Genomic DNA, 17,949 nt, shown 5'->3' with positions numbered 1-17,949 from the left:
AGGAGATTTAAAAACTACATTAGGATACAGTCATACAAAGGGATACGTGGCAACTGTTAAATATAATGACCCACCGGAACCAGAAAGATGTTTATGATATGCCACTACGTGGGTGGAAACAATAGCAATTTACATGCAACAATGTACCTTCTCAGCCCAGTTTGATTAAAAATCATGTAATATATTCATAGAAAGAGGCCAGAAGAATTTATACTAACAAATAAAAGTGGGGCCTCTAGAAGGGGGATTGGCAGAGGCAAAGGAAAGAGGTAAAACTTTCTACCTTTTATGTTATTCTGAACTATTACAATGTCATATAATGGATACGTACACTTTGGTAATAAAAAACCCTTCAACCTGCTGCAAATAATGTACTCATATTGGTGGCTAGAATTTAAATAATTTACTCTAATTTCCTGTTTAACTGTTCTCTAGGTCTTAAGCAGCCTGAGTAATATTTTACTGCGGTCAGTGTAAAAACAATCCCTCTTTCCCTGTCCTCCACTCCCACTGCTGCCTCACTACCATAAAGGAAAAGCTTCTTAAGAAGACTTAGAAACGGGGATCTTCTTTTAGATCTTCCCAATTCATTGATGGTGCCACCTGGTGAATTTTGCAACTCCCCTTCTTCAACAATTTGCAACAGCAAATCCCTCAGTCTTAGCAATGCTACTACCTGCAGTTACATGCTACCCAGAATAAGTGGGTCAGGCCAGTGCTTGCCCCTGCTCAGAATTCTAAGGGGCAGCTGACACTGGAGGTGGTCACATGGGTTGGGGGCAGGATGCAAGGAAAGTCTAAGGTCAGCCATCCACTCCCAAAACTGCCCATTATCCTCAACAGGCATTTGCCCTGCACAAATACAGAAAGTATGGAATATAAACTGTGTAGACAACTTCTATCTGCCATCCACAAGCTAGTACTATCATCTGAAATAAAGCACCCCCAACTTTTTATACATTTCACAACAATATGTAACAGGGTGAAAAAATAATTTTCATAATAGATGATACCAGAATTCTTCCGGGTAGGAGGGAGGAGGCTGCTCTTTGAAGAATATCGGGGTAAGCAAGCTTGGGCAGGTGTGCAATGGTTGTTGGCCCATTAGTTGTTTGTGCTCCTGAAAGGAAGCAGGGGAGCTGAAGACAGGGGAGAGGCTGGGAGAAGCTAGGAGAGTCAATGTCGTCATGGTGGTGAGGGGGTCCAAAGGCATATTAACCACAGTGGTGAAGCCTCCAGTTCTGATGGAAGTTATTTTGTGTTTTGATGGAAGCCTGGGTTTTTCTCCCTTCACAGTATCAGTAAGTCTATACCCAACAATGTGCCTGGGAGTGTGGTTTCCAAGAGCATTCAAAAGAGGACTTGCTTTAGGATATATCCTCTGCACACAGGGGAATAAGAGCCCAGGGGGCAAAGGGGTACATAAGAACCAGCCCCTAGGACACTGTAGAAACTGCATGTATGTGATGGGGAAGTGTTGGGGGGGAATCCCACCACAGGCCACAGGCTTGGTGTGGTCTAAGAAAATTCTGACCAGGTCTTAAGGACCAGGAAGTCACCAGCTGATCTCAGGGGACCAACCAACTTCTCTCTTACTTATTAGAGCTCTTCTCACTTCTAAAGTGCTTTCATTTCCCAGCCTCACCTGTCCACACATGCAGATGGGCCAGCCAAGGTGTGGAATGCAAAATAAACCTTTCAGGTGGGAGGGAGGGGAGCTGGGAATCAGGTTGAGAAGAGGATGCAGAAGGCAGGAATGATGAAGGAGTGTCCTTGACTAGAAAAACCAGTTCGCCTCCCTTTGTCATCACAAAATGGTTGTGGGCAGGGGGAAGCGGGATTTTGAGCAGGGCTGATAAACTTGGCCCTCCATCCTCTGCCCCCTTTCCCTCTATCTCCCAGGTGCTGACACCTTCTGGCTACCCAGTTACCTCCATGCAACAAGGGGCCCACTCAGCCCTGCCCCACTCAACAGGTCATCACTCCCTGTTTCTCACCAGACTAGAAGTTCCATGAGGGCAGGGACAGTATCAGTATGGTTCACGTTGGTATTCCCAACCCCTGATACAGGGTTAAAGGGTTGGCACACACTAGCATTTGAAAAATATTGATGAAGTGAATGAATGGACCCTTAAAAGTATTGAGAAATCAAAGTGATTAAACAGATTTTCAGTTAGATATCCCAGCATGTCAACCTCAATTCTCCCTTCATTCTCCAGGGCATGTATGCTAACCCCAATGACTGACTCAAGAGAGGACATTCAGGCAGCTGCAAGAAAGATCATTTGGTGGGGGCCGTTTTACTGAATTGGTTTACTTGTCCAAAGCAGAGGGCCAGAAACACCTTCTCCCCCACCTAACCTTAGCTCCGTTCTTTCTGCCAGAAGGAGAAACATGTTTCAGCTCTGTTTCCTGCTTCATGTTAGCTTATGGTTTTTAACTTGAGACTTCATCCACAACTAAAAAATATCCAAGGACACACGGCCAGACGATGTTCCTGCCCATTCCCCACCAGCTATGTGAAAAGGTCAGGCCTGACCATGACAGTAGCAATATGTGTAATTCCAGCACAGATGGTTTTTGCCTGGCCTCTTTGTTGCCAAGGTGACCTGGGTTATTAACTAATCTTGCTCTTTGGTGAATCTGGAGACTTTGTGAAGGTCTGGCTGGAAGTTCTGTCTATTACTCATAGCAGCATCCTTTCAAACTACCCCTCAATTCAAAAGGAACAGGATCCCTGGCTTAGTTTAAGATATGAGGCTTTAAAATACACAAAAAATTGAATCACTAAGAAGACAAGACTAGGAAAAAGCATCTCATGGAAATAAGCTACCTAATTGCCCAAGACCTGAGTCCAGGGTGCCCCTTTCTTACCCCATCTCGGTCTAATCATCAATGTCCTGACTAGTTTAAATTTTCTGGTGTTTTTACCATGTGATTTCCTTTTTTCCAGGGTGACAACCATTGATTTGTCACACAAGGGCCCCTGTTATAGCTCTTGTCAGGGCCAATATGCTGCTGTGATCATTTGGGAAGCTAGACAACCTGGAGGCCAGGCTAAGCCTTCCTCTAACAGCCTTCCACTTACTTCACCTTTTCATTTCTCCATTTCCTCAACTGCAAGGTGGTAACTTCGGACAAATGAATCTCTAAGGTCCCCTTCAGCCCTGACATTTTCCTATTCTGCATCAATTAAGGCAATCTCAGGAAAGTAGATGACAGCAGTGATTTAAATTTGCCAGGTACTTCTACTTCCAGCATTCTTTCTAAATATGTAAAGCGGGAACCACTGGTCTAAGCCAGTTCAGACAATGTCTCAAATTCCTATTTCCCAGCCTAGGAGTATCTCTACACAGGAACCGTAGTTAGGTTTGAGAGATGGTGAGGGCAGACATTAGAAAAGGGCTAATTATGTCTGGTTCCAAGGCCTTGACTAGGTATGACCATATCTCTATTACCCATATGATTGTAAAGAAACATGAAAGTTCTAAGCAATGGTTAATAAGAAATGGTTCTATTTTGGCATTAGCAAACGTGGTATAATTTTGGAAAGAATTTTTATCCTAAGGTATCATTAAGTGTGCGTGTTTAATTTTAAGTTGTATTTGACTTCCAAGGTAAATCTATTTCCCTTTATAAATAATGTGTCCCTTCAACACTGCAGAATTAACCTAGTGGTGATCATTACTCAAGATACAAAGTGAACAGTACATATAAATGGTGTCAGGAAACTATGAGTTTCCTTCACAAAATCCCACCCTGGTCATCCGAGGTTGGCAATATGGAGGAAGGTCCTAGCTGGCTGTTATTCCCCGCAGCCTAAAGGGAAACGGCAGCAGCAAATTAGCAAAAATTTCCTAAAAGGAAGGTAACCCTTTGAGGGCTAGGAGGTTCAGATGTCCTTCTCAAATAATTTTCTTTCTTTTCCCAAGCTTGAAAGATTTGGTGTTTGATTTTATTAGACTTTTGTGGATTTCCATGCAGATAGGAGCAGGTTTGCTTCCTCTGTGGACTTAAAATCACTCCAGCATTTTACTACTTCTCCTTATTTCTGTTCAGCATCAAGATATAAAAGTGATTTCAAAAAATACCCAGAGAGAAAACAACTTGCCTAGAAGTTACCTGCCAAGAAACAGGATCAGAAATCATTGATCCTTCCTGTACTAGCTTCTGTGATCTTTCTCGGGTCACTCTTTTTTTTAAGTGGTCTGAGGATCCCACTCTCCATTTACCCAAAGACTGATTACCAGTTCCAATTTACCTTCAGATCATCAGGGATGAAGACTTTGCGAGCTTTCTTTATCATGGGCTGTGGCTTCAGTTCTTCCTCAGAGAACTTGCGTTTGCGAGGGTCAAACATTTCCTGGCCAGGGATGCTGGAGAGGGCAAGATCTGCTGGGTCTGGTTCATAACCCACTGGGACCTGGATGGTGTCAGGATCAATGGGACTCGGTGTATTGCGGTTTGCTGGCAACAGCTGACCTGGAACAACACAGGAGTTTTAGTTCATGAACACCCTAGGGAGACCCAGTAGGCAGCTACTTAACGATGCCCTGAGACAACTGGCGAGAGTCGTCAGCTTACTTATATATGATCCTAACATGATTGATCTTACTCATCCTCATTGCATCTCTGAGAACTTGACTCACGTCACATCAGGCAAAACAGAAACCCACATACACATGTTCAAAAACTAGAAAGGGAGAAGCCCAATTTAAAAATACACATTCATTCTTTCCTATCACACATTCACCAACGACGTGCCAGGCACTCTGCAAGATGCAATGAGCAGAACTACATAATTTTCATGTTAAGGGTGTTTTCCAGGTGAGTCAGGGAGACAGACCAATAACTAGCCAGTTAGAGGAGAGTGTAGATGTTGGGATGAAAGTAAATCTCGTGTGATTCCACAGTGTGAGGAAATAATATGTAACATAAAGGAGGTCAGGGAGCATTTCCTAGAGATGACACTTGGTATAGCTGCATCTTGAGACAAAGAATTAGAAAAAGAAAAAGGTATTCTAGGCTCCAAGATAAGATAGAGGTTTGCATTTCTGAGGAACCACAATAGTCTTGGGTAGCTGTCACACTGAATCAGAATAAAACATGGAGCAAGCACAAGAGATGTGGCCAAGAAGGTGGGCAGTGGGGATATGATTTTTAAAAATCCAAATGTCACTGAGGGATTCTGAGCAGTGAAGTGACAAACAGCTGATGTTTGGAAAGAAGACTCAGGCGGCGTGATGAACGGATTGCATGGGGCACGGATGCAGACTGAGCAGATACAAGACTTGTGATAAACAGTGTACACGTTAATAGTAGCAATGGAGATAGTGAGAAGGGGATTCGGTCAAGAAATATTTAACAAATTAGAAAGAACATAATGCAGACAATCTAATTTCCACTTGAGGATTCTACAGGCAAAACCACTGAAATGCACAAACATCTACAGAACAATGGGTTTATTATGTTTCTGAATGTGTCTCACTGGTGAAAGTGAACTTCCTAACAGACCCAAATGTTTATGCTGGGAGCTCTGAATTTTAACTTCTAGTTTTCATTTGAATGGTATAATCTCTCCTTTCACGCCCCATGAATAAATGAGAGGATGTAGTTCAGCTGTGTTTGGCCCATCTTGTCCTCTTCCTCACTGCCAATGGTAGGCCAATGTGTGAAGCATTCTTTAGGTTTCATTAAAACCTACCCTAGGTCGAAGCATGAAGCCACTGGCTCAGATTCTAGCAAAACTGTGAAACTGTGCTCATCTGTCTTCTGGAAAGGCCTGGTGGGGAGCTTGCAAAATGAATGCTCTGGGTGACCTTCTAGGTCCCCACTCTGCTTTGCGCTCTCTTTGTATCCTGCTTGCCAAAGAGGAAGAAATGGGCCCCGAGGCACTGGCAGAGGATGGAGATTTCCCATTAGCCAAGCTGTAGCTCAGCTCCAGCTTCTAGAGACTGCTGAGTTCTGTACTGGATGATGTCAAGCCAGATTTGATCTCGTGCCTCTTGACATTGCCTCAGAAAATCAACCACATGTGATTCAAATGGGATTTTATTTTCCCTTTAGAAACTCTCTTTGAACTTAATAACAAAGCTATCCAATGCCCCATCACCACAATGTCCCCACCTCCCTATACTTACACAGGCAGATGCCCCACCTCCTATCATCGTAAAACACCTCTTAATACTTCCCAAATCTAATTGCTCCAAGCTCCTCTTTAGTACTCCAATATTCTGTTTGTTACGCTGTATTAAAATGTTCTTTTTTATTGCTTTATGAGTGTTGTGGAGCTGTACACACACACACACACACACACACACACACACACACACACACACACCCCCTCCTCTATCATCTCTATCATACCACATGGTCTTTTATGTTTTATTCATTTATCCCCACCTAACTCCTCAACATGATGCATACTTCAGAGTTCAGCTTCTACAAAGAGTATTCCTTATTTAATGGTGGCCTCTGAGATGATGGACTCTGACATTCATTCATGGACATTCTAACAGTAACACTTCCCTTTAGATGGAACCTTTCTTGGCATTCTTTCTCTCTACGTTTTTCCTCCAATGGAAGTAGGTCAGCCCTACCTGCAGAGTGGAGGAGGCCTAGCTGGACCACAGACAAGGTACGTGGCTTCCCCACTATCAAACAGCCAATGGCAAAGAACCTGCGAAACAAAACCAGGGCCCTTTTCTCCCCAAAGATACCTTAGTGCCATCTTATTTATTTATATTTTCTGCTGAATTAACTCTACTGAACTTACTTTTTTCCTTTCATTTCAAAATGTCAGTAGTATCATGAGCAAGGGATATTTTTTCCTATCTCCGGTGGATTTTCAAAATTTTAGTATAAGAAGTGTCAATATAACAATGCGTCATTAATTTTTGTAGACAATCAAAGATGTTCACTGCAAAATTTCAGCAAATTCAGAAATGTGTCAAGAAAGTAAAAGTCCTGATTCTTGCTACCCTCTTCTTCCCCGCAATGTCTCTCACTGTCTTTCCAGAGGGGATCACCCTTAACATCTTGACATGAACCTCTTATATCTTGGTTTTTTACACATAAGTGGTTTAACCCAAGTGGGATTATACTACCCACGTATCTTAATTTTTTAATCTATCAGTATACCATATGCAATTTCCAAGGTTAGTACAAATAAAACTACTTTTGCTTTTTAAAGGGTCAACAGTATCCCATAGTTTGGATATATAACAATGTATAATTCCCTAACTGATGAATTTTTAGGCATATATTTCTGTAGAAGTGATTTCTAGAAGTGAGACTACTCACACGAAAGGCATGTACATTTTATATTTTTAAACATACTGCCAGAATGCTATTAAAAAGTCAAAAAATAACAGATGTCGGTGAGGTTGCAGAGAAAAGGGAACATTCATTTACTGTTGGTGGGAATATAAATTAGTTCAGCCCCTGTGGAAACCAGTTTGGAGAGTTCTCAAAGAACTAAAAATACAACTACCACTAGATCCAGCAATTCCATTACTGGGTATATATCCAAAGGAACATAAATCCTTCGACCAAAAAGACACCTGCATTTGCATGTTCATTGTAGTGCTATTCATAGTAGCAAAGACAGAATTAACTTAGATGCCCATCTATAGTGGGCTGGATAAAGAAAAAGTCATACATCTATGCCATGGAATACTATGTGTCCATTAAAAAGAATGAAATCCTGTCCTTGCAGCAACATAGATGCAGCTGGAGGCCATCATCCTAAGTGAATTAACACAGAAAACCAAATACTGCATGTTTTCACTTATAAGTAGGCGCGCTAAACATTGGGTACACACAGACATAACGCTGGGAACCTCAGACACTGGGGGCTCTAAAAGGTGGAGGAAGTGAGGGGGGCAAGGTTGAAAAACAATCTGTTAGGTGCTATGTTCACTATCTGCATGAAGGGTTCAATCAAAGCCCAAATCTCAGCATCACGTAGTACATTCATGTAACAAACCTGCCCATGTACCCACTGAATCTAAAATTTAAAAAAATAAATTTTAAAAACCTACTGCCAAACTGTGCTCCAAAAAATGTCATACCTATTTACACTTGTACCACCATCTGTAAGAGTGCACATTTCCTACAATATCATTTTTTAAATGTTGCCATCTTATATGCACAACTATTACTATTGTTTTGTTATTTGAGTTTTGCTCTGTCACCCAAGCGGGAGTGCAGTGGCATGATCTCAGCTCACTGAAACCTCTGCCTCCTAGATTCTAGAAATTCTCCTGCCTCAGCGTCCTGAGTAGCTAGGACTACAGGCACCCAGCATCACGCCCAGCTATTTTTTTTTTTTTTGTATTTTAAGTAGAGACTAAAATTGTTTTGTATTTTTTAGTAGAGACTGTTTTTAGTAGAGGGTTTCACCGTGTTGGCCAGGCCGGTCTTACTATTGTTTTAATTTGTATTTCCTTGGTTTCTGGTGACATGATCATCTCACGTGTTTACTGGTTATTTGTTCTTTTTAGAAAATAAGGTATTTTTATACATATACTCTTCTAGGTGAGTTTCAGAGTACACTGGTTAAGTTATATTTAAAGTTATCATTCTAACAATATTTGGGATTTTTGAAATATAATTTCATAGGTTAATTTGAGGACAACTATCTTTAAAACATTGAATACACCCACAGTATACACTCCAATTTTATTTTTTGTGAGCCTTTTAAAAAAAATGTATCAGTTCAGTTTTATAGTTTTCTTCATTTGGGCTTTTCACATTTCAGTTTATTCCTTAAATGTTTTATAAGAGTTGTTACTAGCGTATATTACCCTATTATATTTCCTAAGTGGTTAACACTGCTATATAGGAAGCTACTAGTTTTAAAAGCTATTGGTTTATATCCAGCCACTTTACTTTGTTCTAATAGTTCTAACTTCTCTTAGTTTTTAGGTGAATAATATCTTCTGCCTCTATAGACAGGGGCGGCTTCCTTTCTGTGTTTATAATTCCTACTTTCTTTTTAATAATTTTCCATTTCAATGCATTAGCTGGCCTCTGCAAGGCAATGAGAAGAGCGACTGAGACTAATGATCACTGCTTGCCTCAGACTTTAACGGAATATGCTTTTAATTCTTCAGATACTTCAATATAAAGGCTTGTTCTAATATCTTAGTAGATACAACTTGACAAGGTAAGGCAGTTACAACCCTTCTGACCTTGTTTTACTAATAATTTTTTAAAACCAGAAATAATGTATTAAGTTCTCTTAAAGGCCATTTGATATTTACTTATTGAGATAATCATGCCATTTTTCATTTGTTAAGTCTGAGCTTGGTATTTACAAAGCTTTACTTAAAAGATCCATAGTGGACAACATCAACCCCATCATGTAGCCTCTGCGGTTACTGGAACATCATTCTATTTTTTCCTAAAAGCATCTTGCTGAAAGTCACTTCCAAAAGGACCACGGAGGGTTTCTGGAGGAAAGGGTAGGACAAAGGGCTTAAAGAAATCTGGAAAGAGAATATAAGTTACCTTCAAACCCAAAGCTGGCCTCTTCTTTTGTCACAGATTAGGCATGGCTAAACCTCCAAATAGTGTAACTGGAAATAGGGTATTTCATATTCTCACATATTTTAGCAAGAATTTAGCAGCTTGTGTTTAATTAGCTGATTAGCAGTCATTGATGAAGGGGAACAGCAGCACTCTGTGTCATTTTCTCTAGTCAATGGCTTATTTTTTAAATTTATAACTGTATCAAAGTCATAAATTATAGTGCTTATTTTTTAATCCTCAGGGCTAATTGCAACATCTCCAACCTTTCTGATGTGCTCCTCTTTCAGGCAGTTAAGTAAACAAAGCAGGAGATTTGCAGCAGTAATGTCAAAACACAATAGTCTAATGTTGATCACTGATGAGCATTAGCCAGCTGATAACATTATCCTATGTCAACTAAGGCTGAGGAAAGAGAAGACAATTTTTATTTTGGCCAGAGGGCTCCCTTTAGAACTGATGGGTGAAACTCCTAGTGATTTGAAGTTTGGTGCCAAATCTTTCCCTCCTGCTCACCTCTGCCCTCCTCCTCATCACCAGTTTAGGGTCTGTTCACTTGTCATGACTTCCTGGATCCCATGTAGTCATAATCTGAAATAGCACCTTTTACCACAGATACTTGAAAGCAAATCAAATAAACAGACTATTTCCCTCATCTAAGTCAGCACAGTCTGTCCCCTGACTTACTGCAACTTTTAGCCATTCTCCCTTTTCTGTCTCCCATGTCCCCACAGCAGTTCACAGCACCAGAAGACACTCTAAACATGCAGACCCCTGTGGGTCACATCCCCGTATCCAACACTCCCAAGGCTTCCCATTGCCACATATGATCAGGTCCGAGGCTCTACCTTACTCATACACTTGGCCACAGTGGCCTTCCTTCTGCTCCTTACGTTCCCTGAATGTGATCCCACCCAGGCCTTTGTATTCAGTTTCCTCTCTACCTAAAACATTCTTCTTCTGCTCTCTGCCTGTCTGCTCCTGTTCTATCATTTAGGCATTAGCACAAATGCCCATTCCTTGAACCCTCTGACTTTCCTCTACCCTGCTCAATACCCATCAAACCACCTTGTTTGATTTTTTTTTTTTTTTACAACATTTATCTCCAGCCCAAATGATCTTTTTTATTTGTTTGATATTGCTGATCTATTTCCTCCATTCCCATGTAAGCCCTACGGAATGGTGGCCTGGCCCTACCTGCTGCTGCCCCAGATTCTAGATGGAGCCTGCATGGAGGGGCCGGCACAAGCTACTGAGTGGCTGGACATAATGCCCCCCAGATCCTAACAGGGACTGTTGAGGGGGAACAGGGGCTAATTTTAATTCTTATTTTCAACATTTTGCAAATTGTCTACAATGAACATCTTTACTTTCAAAATCAGAAATTAAAAACATTATTTTTAAATCATGGACTTTGCTTCACTTTGCAAATGTACGTTCCAGGAGTCTGTGTTAAATGCCACTGAGAGAAGGTTGGGCATGGTGGCTCATGCTTGAAATGCCAGCACTTTGGGAGACCAAGGCGGGCAGATCGCTTGAGGCCAGAAGTTTGAGACCACCCTGGGTAACATGGTGAAACCCTGTCTCTATTAACAAAAAAAAATACAAAAAATTAGCTGGGCATGGTATCTCATGCTTATAATCCCAGCTACTTGGGAGACTGAGGCAGGAGAATCACCTGAACCTGTGAGGCGGAAACTACAGTGCACCAAGATGGCACCACTGCACTCCAGCCTGGGCGACAGAGCAAGACTCCATCTCAAAAAAAAACAAAAATGCCACTGAGAGAAGGCCATTCAAGCCCCTAGAAAGGAAGAAGAAACCAAAGAGAGGGAGGAAATGGGATGGAGGGGGAAAAAAAGAGGAGGTAAAAGCATGTTGCTCTGCTGCAGGCTGTTTTACCAAATCAGGGAATATATTACAGGTGATAAACCAACCTGGCCGAGACCTAGAGTGTTCCCATCCAAAAGGCCACAGCAGCAGATGTCCTCCAACGCATGTATGCCCTGAGGGCACAAGTGTACTGGGCAGCAGGGAGGAAAGGGGGAGAAAGAAAGAGGCATTAAGAAACCAAGGGGCCGGGCGCAGTGGCTCACGCCTGTAATCCCAGCACTTTGGGAGGCTGAGGCAGGTGGATCACAAGGTCAAGAGATCGAGACCATCCTGGTCAACATGGTGAAACCCCGTCTCTACCAAAAAATACAAAAAAAAAGCTGGGCATGGTGGTGCGTGCCTATAATCTCAGCTACTCAGGAGGCTGAGGCAGGAGAATTGCCTGAACCCGGGAGGCGGAGGTTGCGGTGAGCCGAGATCGTGCCATTGTACTCCAGACTGGGTAACAGGAGTGAAACTCCGTCTCAAAAAAAAAAAAAAAAAAAAAAGAAACCAAGTAAGAAATACAAGAATGAATGAAAGAAGAAATAAAGGAAGAATAAAGAAAAGTGATACAGAAGGAAAGAAAAGATCAAAAGGGAGAAGGAGAAAGAAAGAAAAAGAAAAAACAGAAAGTCTTAGCCAAAGATGAAATTGCAAGGTGTCCTGGATCCCAGTAACTGGTAACCTGTCATGGCTCTGATGGCTTTTAAATGTCATACACATTACACAGCTAATATACTAATTTTAAGGCAAAGCCAAATCATGCATACACATATACATGCGTGTGCGCGGTCACAGGCACGCGCACGCACACGGACACGCACACACACACACAACTTCCTTTTGTCTCATTCAGACAGCAAGTGTTCAGTAAGTGTTCAGTCCATGATTACAGAACAAATACACTGAAAGGCCCACTGTAAAGATCCCTTTGCTCTTAGTGGCTCTTATCCAGCAACTCTCTCCACACAGTAACAAGCTATCAACACAAATATGGGTAAAGCATGATGCTAAAAAGCCAGCTCAATCCATTATGTGTAAACATTAGGAAGAGAGTCAGTCTGTTACCATTTACTGAGAAGGCGAATGAAATGACATTCTGCAGGCTGGTTGACTGGCTTCCCTGGCCTACTGAATAATCAATATCAGTATTTTTTTCTTTTCTTTCTTTTTTTTTTTTTAAATTAAGAAACAGGGTCTTGCTCTGTCTCTCAGGCTGGAGTGTAGTGGTGTGACTATAGTTCACTGCAAGCTTGAACTCCTGGGCTCAAACAATGCTCCCACCTCAGCCTCCCAAAGTGCTGGGATAACAAACATGAGCCACCTCTCTGGTAATATCAGTAATACTGATAGTAAGGTTCTTCAGAGGCATTACTTCATTTAATTCTCACAATAGCTATATGAAGGTAGAATGGTTCATATACCCATTTTCCAGATGTGGAAATAAAGGAATAGAAAACAAAATTTAAGACAAGCTCAGAAATGCCAAATAATTTGCCCATGCAGATGGAAAAACAGACTCACCTCCCCATCCTTCTCACTCTAAAACTCATTTCTTTTTCTTGCAAATGCCCCAGGAATGCAGCCAGAAATCCAAAGTCTGCCCCAAGGACAGCCAGACACCTGGCCTTCCAGAATGAGAGTCCTGCATCAGGACCTGGGCTGGAGCCTCGGGCACGACACTCCACAGAACCCCCTCAGCCTCCGCAAGGGGGACACTGAGTCCCACATGTTATGGAGGAAAAAGTGGAGAGGCAGAGGGGGTGAAACCACCTGCTTGAAGTCACACAGCTAGAAAGCCAGGGGCAGGCTGGGTGGAGTTCAGTCTCCGGTGGGCTTGAACCATAGCCCATGCTCTTTCTGCTCTATGTCACTTCCTCCTCAAGGGGGCAGAAGAGAAAGGAAGGGGAGATTCTGCAGTTCCCCTCCTCTCTAGCCCAACAGATTCCTGGACAAGAGATGGCAACCCCCCAAAGAAGTAGGTATGGCTTCCTCACACGGACAAGAGCCCAAGGAAGCCCCAGGCAGCCAGGCATCCTGCTTCATTTCCCTCCCTTCTTCTGTTACCTCCCCCTCCCTTGTTTACTCCCTCCATCCTCCTGAACCATGAGCTATGCCAGCGGCAAGACTGCATTTGACGAAGCAGCTGGCAACTCACAGGCCAGGGCTCCTGTCAGTGCCATGTCTCACTCACTGGTATTTTTAAGGAGCTTCTGGATAAGCCAGAGACTATGGCTCACTAGGAGAAGGATTCCCGGCAGACAGGGTGTCCCAAGTATTCTGTCACATAAATAAAGTTGGCTTCAAAGGCCACTTCTTGGGAGAGGTGTGTATTATATCTATGTCATTAAATTATTAGTGTGCAAGTTAACGTTTGGTTTGGGCAAAGACAGTTCAAACCCTGTTTCAAGGCCTGAGCCCCTTCCCTTGGGCCTGTCCTGCAGGAGATGGTGTAGACAAACAGGATTCATCATGACTTTGATCCTGCATACCTGTGTGTGGCCTGGGGCCAGTTACTCGGCCTCATGGGCTTGTTCCCTCATCTGTCAAGCGGGAGAAATGATGCCCCCTCAGGGCACTGGATGGGATGGACAGTACGTGGGAATGTGCCCTGGTAGGTGCAGGTCCATACTTCCCTCCTGTCACACTCCCCAGCTCCCAGTTCCCTCTAGCCACAGCCCAAGCAAAGCCTGTTAGATGTCACCCAGTGTGACCCTGTGCCCAGGACAGCACATTTCTCTGGGATCATGCATCAGTGCTCAACGTAGCCCTGACTAGACTCATCAGCTTCTAACTTGGCAGGAGCTTGGGCTAGATTAACAAGGACTCTCATTCCAATGGTGTTTATCATCACGCTTCCTTGCCAATGGTGTCAGCAAAACCTGCCTCCTTGAACCCACTGAGAGGTGAGACCAGCAGAACTCATAACCACAGCCTGTTAGAAGTCAGTTACGTTGGGGTGCTACAGACATTACAGCTAGCGGCCAAGGCATGTGGTCCGTGAGCCTTCTCACCATTGCCCCCCATGATGGTGATACAGCACCCTCCACCTCCTCTTCCCTGGGCTGAGAGCCTCTCCCCAGACATGTGGGGTCACTGTGTGGCAGAAGGTGAGGCAGGAATGGCTCTGTGCCTTCTACCTTGGCCTCCTTCTACCTGATAGCTGTGCCAGCATGTTGGGACACAGAAATATCATAGGGTGACCAGAAATGAACCCACAGGGCCAGAGACAAACACCTGCATGAGGTATATTTCAGGTCTGGCAACACTGGGTCCACTGAAGTAGGTAGGGATGATCACGAATGGAAAACAAGAGGCACTGGCCTCCCCCTTCCCACACTCACATTGAAACTGTGCCCCAAAGACTTAGACCAGCGACTAATAGAAATTCTTGAGCTTACAGAATGGCAGATAAGAAACAAACAAACAAAAAGCTTACAGAAACACTAAAGCTCCCTCTACTTGAAAGATGATAAAGCTGGCTAAAACTGGTTGGAACCAACATGGCCAACTGGAGTCTGTGCAGAGCGAGCTTACTGACGTCACAGCCCGAATTTCCACTGCACATTCACCCCCCGGCTGAATTTGCACAAATCATCCACGAGGATGCACAGAGAGATAACTGCATACCCAAGGACTTTCCAGACCTCACCCTTCCTTCCACCAATCACCTGCTAATCCCAAATCCACCCCTAAAGCTTTTCTAATACAAATGCTGCCTGGAAGCCAGCAAGCACAGGGACACAGATTTGAGCTGGATCCTATCTCCTTGTTGGTTGACACAAAATAAAAGCTTTTCTTTTCTTAAAAACCCCATGTCATAATACTGGCTTCTAGTGCATTGGACAATGAGCCCTATCACCTGGTAACAATGGCATCCTTCTCACTCCATCCCAAAGTTACAGAACTATGGTGGGAGAAGGGTAGTTTTCTAGTTTCCTCTGTACTTGCAGGGAATGGATGGATGGTGGGTTGAGCCCTGGAAAACGGGAGGTTAGGTCAGCTAGTCAACGGCTGGCCAGCTCAAAGTCAGCACAGTGTTTTGTGCTACAGCTACCCCTTCTTGAGAGAGTGGCGGCCAGTCCCTCCTCCACGGCTGCCACGGTGATGGTAGGTGTGATGACCATTTCAAGCCACACTGCAACTCTACACACTCGAGGAAAGGCGACAAGAGATAGCTGGAGGGGAGGCAGTGGAGCTCCAAGTCCAGTGCTCACCTCAGCCCCTTCTCATATCCCTGCTATTGTGTGCAGAGCGGTGATGCCGGTCAAAGCTGTCAGCTTTCCCCTGAGGAGTCTGAGGGGACGGGCTTCTGCTTTTGTCAACACTCTGCATCTAATGGACATTGTCCAATGACATGCTGCCTCTCTACAGCCCATTCTGCCCTCCTCACAACTCTGTGAAGTAGGTATTCCACATAGTTAAAATGTGCCCATTTGGGCTAGATTAACAAGGCTTCTCATTCCAATGGTGTTTATCATCACACTTCCTTGCAAAGGTGTCAGCAAACCTGCCTCCTTGAACCTACTGAGAGGTGAGACCAGCAGAACTCATAACCACAGCCTGTTAGAAGTCAGTTACGTTGGGGTGCTACAGACATTACAGCTAGCGGCCAAGGCATGTGGTCCGTGAGCCTTCTCACCATTGCCCCCCATGATGGTGATACAGCACCCTCCACCTCCTCTTCCCTGGGCTGAGAGCCTCTCTCCAGACATGTGGGGTCACTGTGTGGCAGAAGGTGAGGCAGGAATGGCTCTGTGCCTTCTACCTTGGCCTCCTTCTACCTGATAGCTGTGCCAGCATGTTGGGACACAGAAATATCATAGGGTGACCAGAAATGTACCCACAGGGCCAGAGACAAACACCTGCATGAGGTATATTTCAGGTCTGGCAACACTGGGTCCACTGAAGTGGGTAGGGATGATCACAAATGGAAAACAAGAGGCACTGGCCTCCCCCTTCCCATACTCACATTGAAACTGTACCCTATTTAGGCACATTTTAACTATGTGGAAATCAAGACACTAAGCAATTTACCTCAGTCCCCCTAGGATGGGCTACCTTCTCCAGCAGAGAAAAAAGCTCTCCCATACCTGGAATCTATTTTCAGAAATCGACTTTCCATTTTTAATGACAATATGCACCACTTGAATCAGCACCACCTAGATCCCTGGAGTCTCTTTAATCGTCTGGGTTGGTGAAAATGTGCAGGCCTAGTTATTTGAAACCTGCAGTTTTCAAAGTGCTGCCACGGCTAGTTATTAAACTGACTATTCTCCTTTGGGCTACATTAAAGTTTTTGTTTTGATTTAGAAGAGAGAGTGAGGCAGGAGAGGAAATAAGCGATAGCATTTGCTGATGTTCACTGAGGACCCACGTGAACTGCAAACAAACAACCCATATGCTCCCTGAGTGACACCCTTCCCTCCCCTCCAGCCCCCCACAACCAAACTAAACCAAACAAAGGAAGAAAAACAAGGTTGTTTTAAAGTCTGCGTTTCCGGATGAACATGAATAGGATTCAGGTGTGTCTGTGGTTCTGCAGCTTCTCAAAGAGATCCACAGATTCTTTCCTGCATGAGTCTCTAAGTGAAGCACTCAAAAGTAAACATGCCTTTCCAAAGCCTTCTTGTCTTGGCGCCTAGCCAGCGTTCTCTGTAATCTTTTCCACTAAAGTTCACAGAGTTCTAAAATGATCTGTGAACTGCTGGTCATTGCCTCCAATCCCTCTGTCGTTCCTAAATCAACATGTTTAAGCCAAACTCATCCTCCAATCTCCTATAGACCATCAGCCTCTCCTGCAGGTCACCTCATGCCTTGAACTATTTTCCCCACTCTTCCAGGCTTTAAACTTTAACCATCCACTTCCCAGGCAGGTTGGGAAAATGAGCCAAGGATTGGAATCCAAAGACCCCATCAGTTATGGAACCCTGAGATTAGCCCTCAGTTTGCCCACCCATTAAATAACAGAATGAGACGTTTGGGATGCTAGCAAAGGCTCCTTCCAGATCCAGCAATACATTATTCTTGGAGTACAGTGGAGGCTTTCCTTTGTGTTTCAGATCCTTGTCACAAGACAGGTGCAGTCACGAGGGACTTGGACATCTGCAAGATCTTCCTAACTGGTCTCTGCCACCTGCAGTCCCATCTACCAACAGCCACCAGGTTACTCTTCCTAGAATATCTCCGCCATGATCAAAGGAAGCCAATGGCTTCCCATTACCTCCTGGTGCAAAAATCTTTGCCTGCTGGGGAGAGACCTCCGCAGCCAGCCATACTGCTCCTACCTCGTGCTCTCTGCTCAAGCCAAGCCGGTCTGCTTTGTTTCTAGATACTCTTGCTTCGTGTCTTTTCCACTTCCACTTGTCCTACCATCCATATCAAGGTCTAATTCAAGCCCTCCGACTCCTGACTATAGCAGTGTTGGTGACAGTTCCTCTAACTTCTCTCACAATGTCTATACTGAGAATTTTTTTTATCAGATTAGGTGACTCTATAATTTTTAATCAACAAGATTGAACATCTTTCCAGGCAAAGGCCATG

General features: G+C 43.8%; 1 protein-coding gene across 3 annotated transcripts in view; it reads right to left on the bottom strand.

The window, feature by feature from the left end:
• The window catches only part of HLF (HLF transcription factor, PAR bZIP family member), a 59,923-nt gene that overhangs the window by 5,295 nt on the left and 36,679 nt on the right, over nt 1-17,949 (bottom strand). For 2 of the 3 annotated variants that reach the window (XM_032279286.1, XM_032279285.1), the window contains exon 3: nt 4,262-4,482. In XM_032279286.1, coding sequence (XP_032135177.1) covers nt 4,262-4,482 — 221 coding nt within the window. Of the gene's footprint in view, nt 1-1,013; nt 1,121-4,261; nt 4,483-17,949 lie in introns of all 3 variants that reach the window. The other variant, XM_032279287.1, reaches the window with a different exon arrangement.

Source organism: Sapajus apella, unplaced genomic scaffold (genome assembly GCF_009761245.1).
Source record: "Sapajus apella isolate SASKATOON/1434 unplaced genomic scaffold, GSC_monkey_1.0 scaffold12, whole genome shotgun sequence".
Classification (NCBI taxonomy): domain Eukaryota; kingdom Metazoa; phylum Chordata; class Mammalia; order Primates; family Cebidae; genus Sapajus; species Sapajus apella.
Note: the sequence above shows the minus strand (reverse complement) of the source record. Positions and strands in the feature narration are given on the sequence as shown.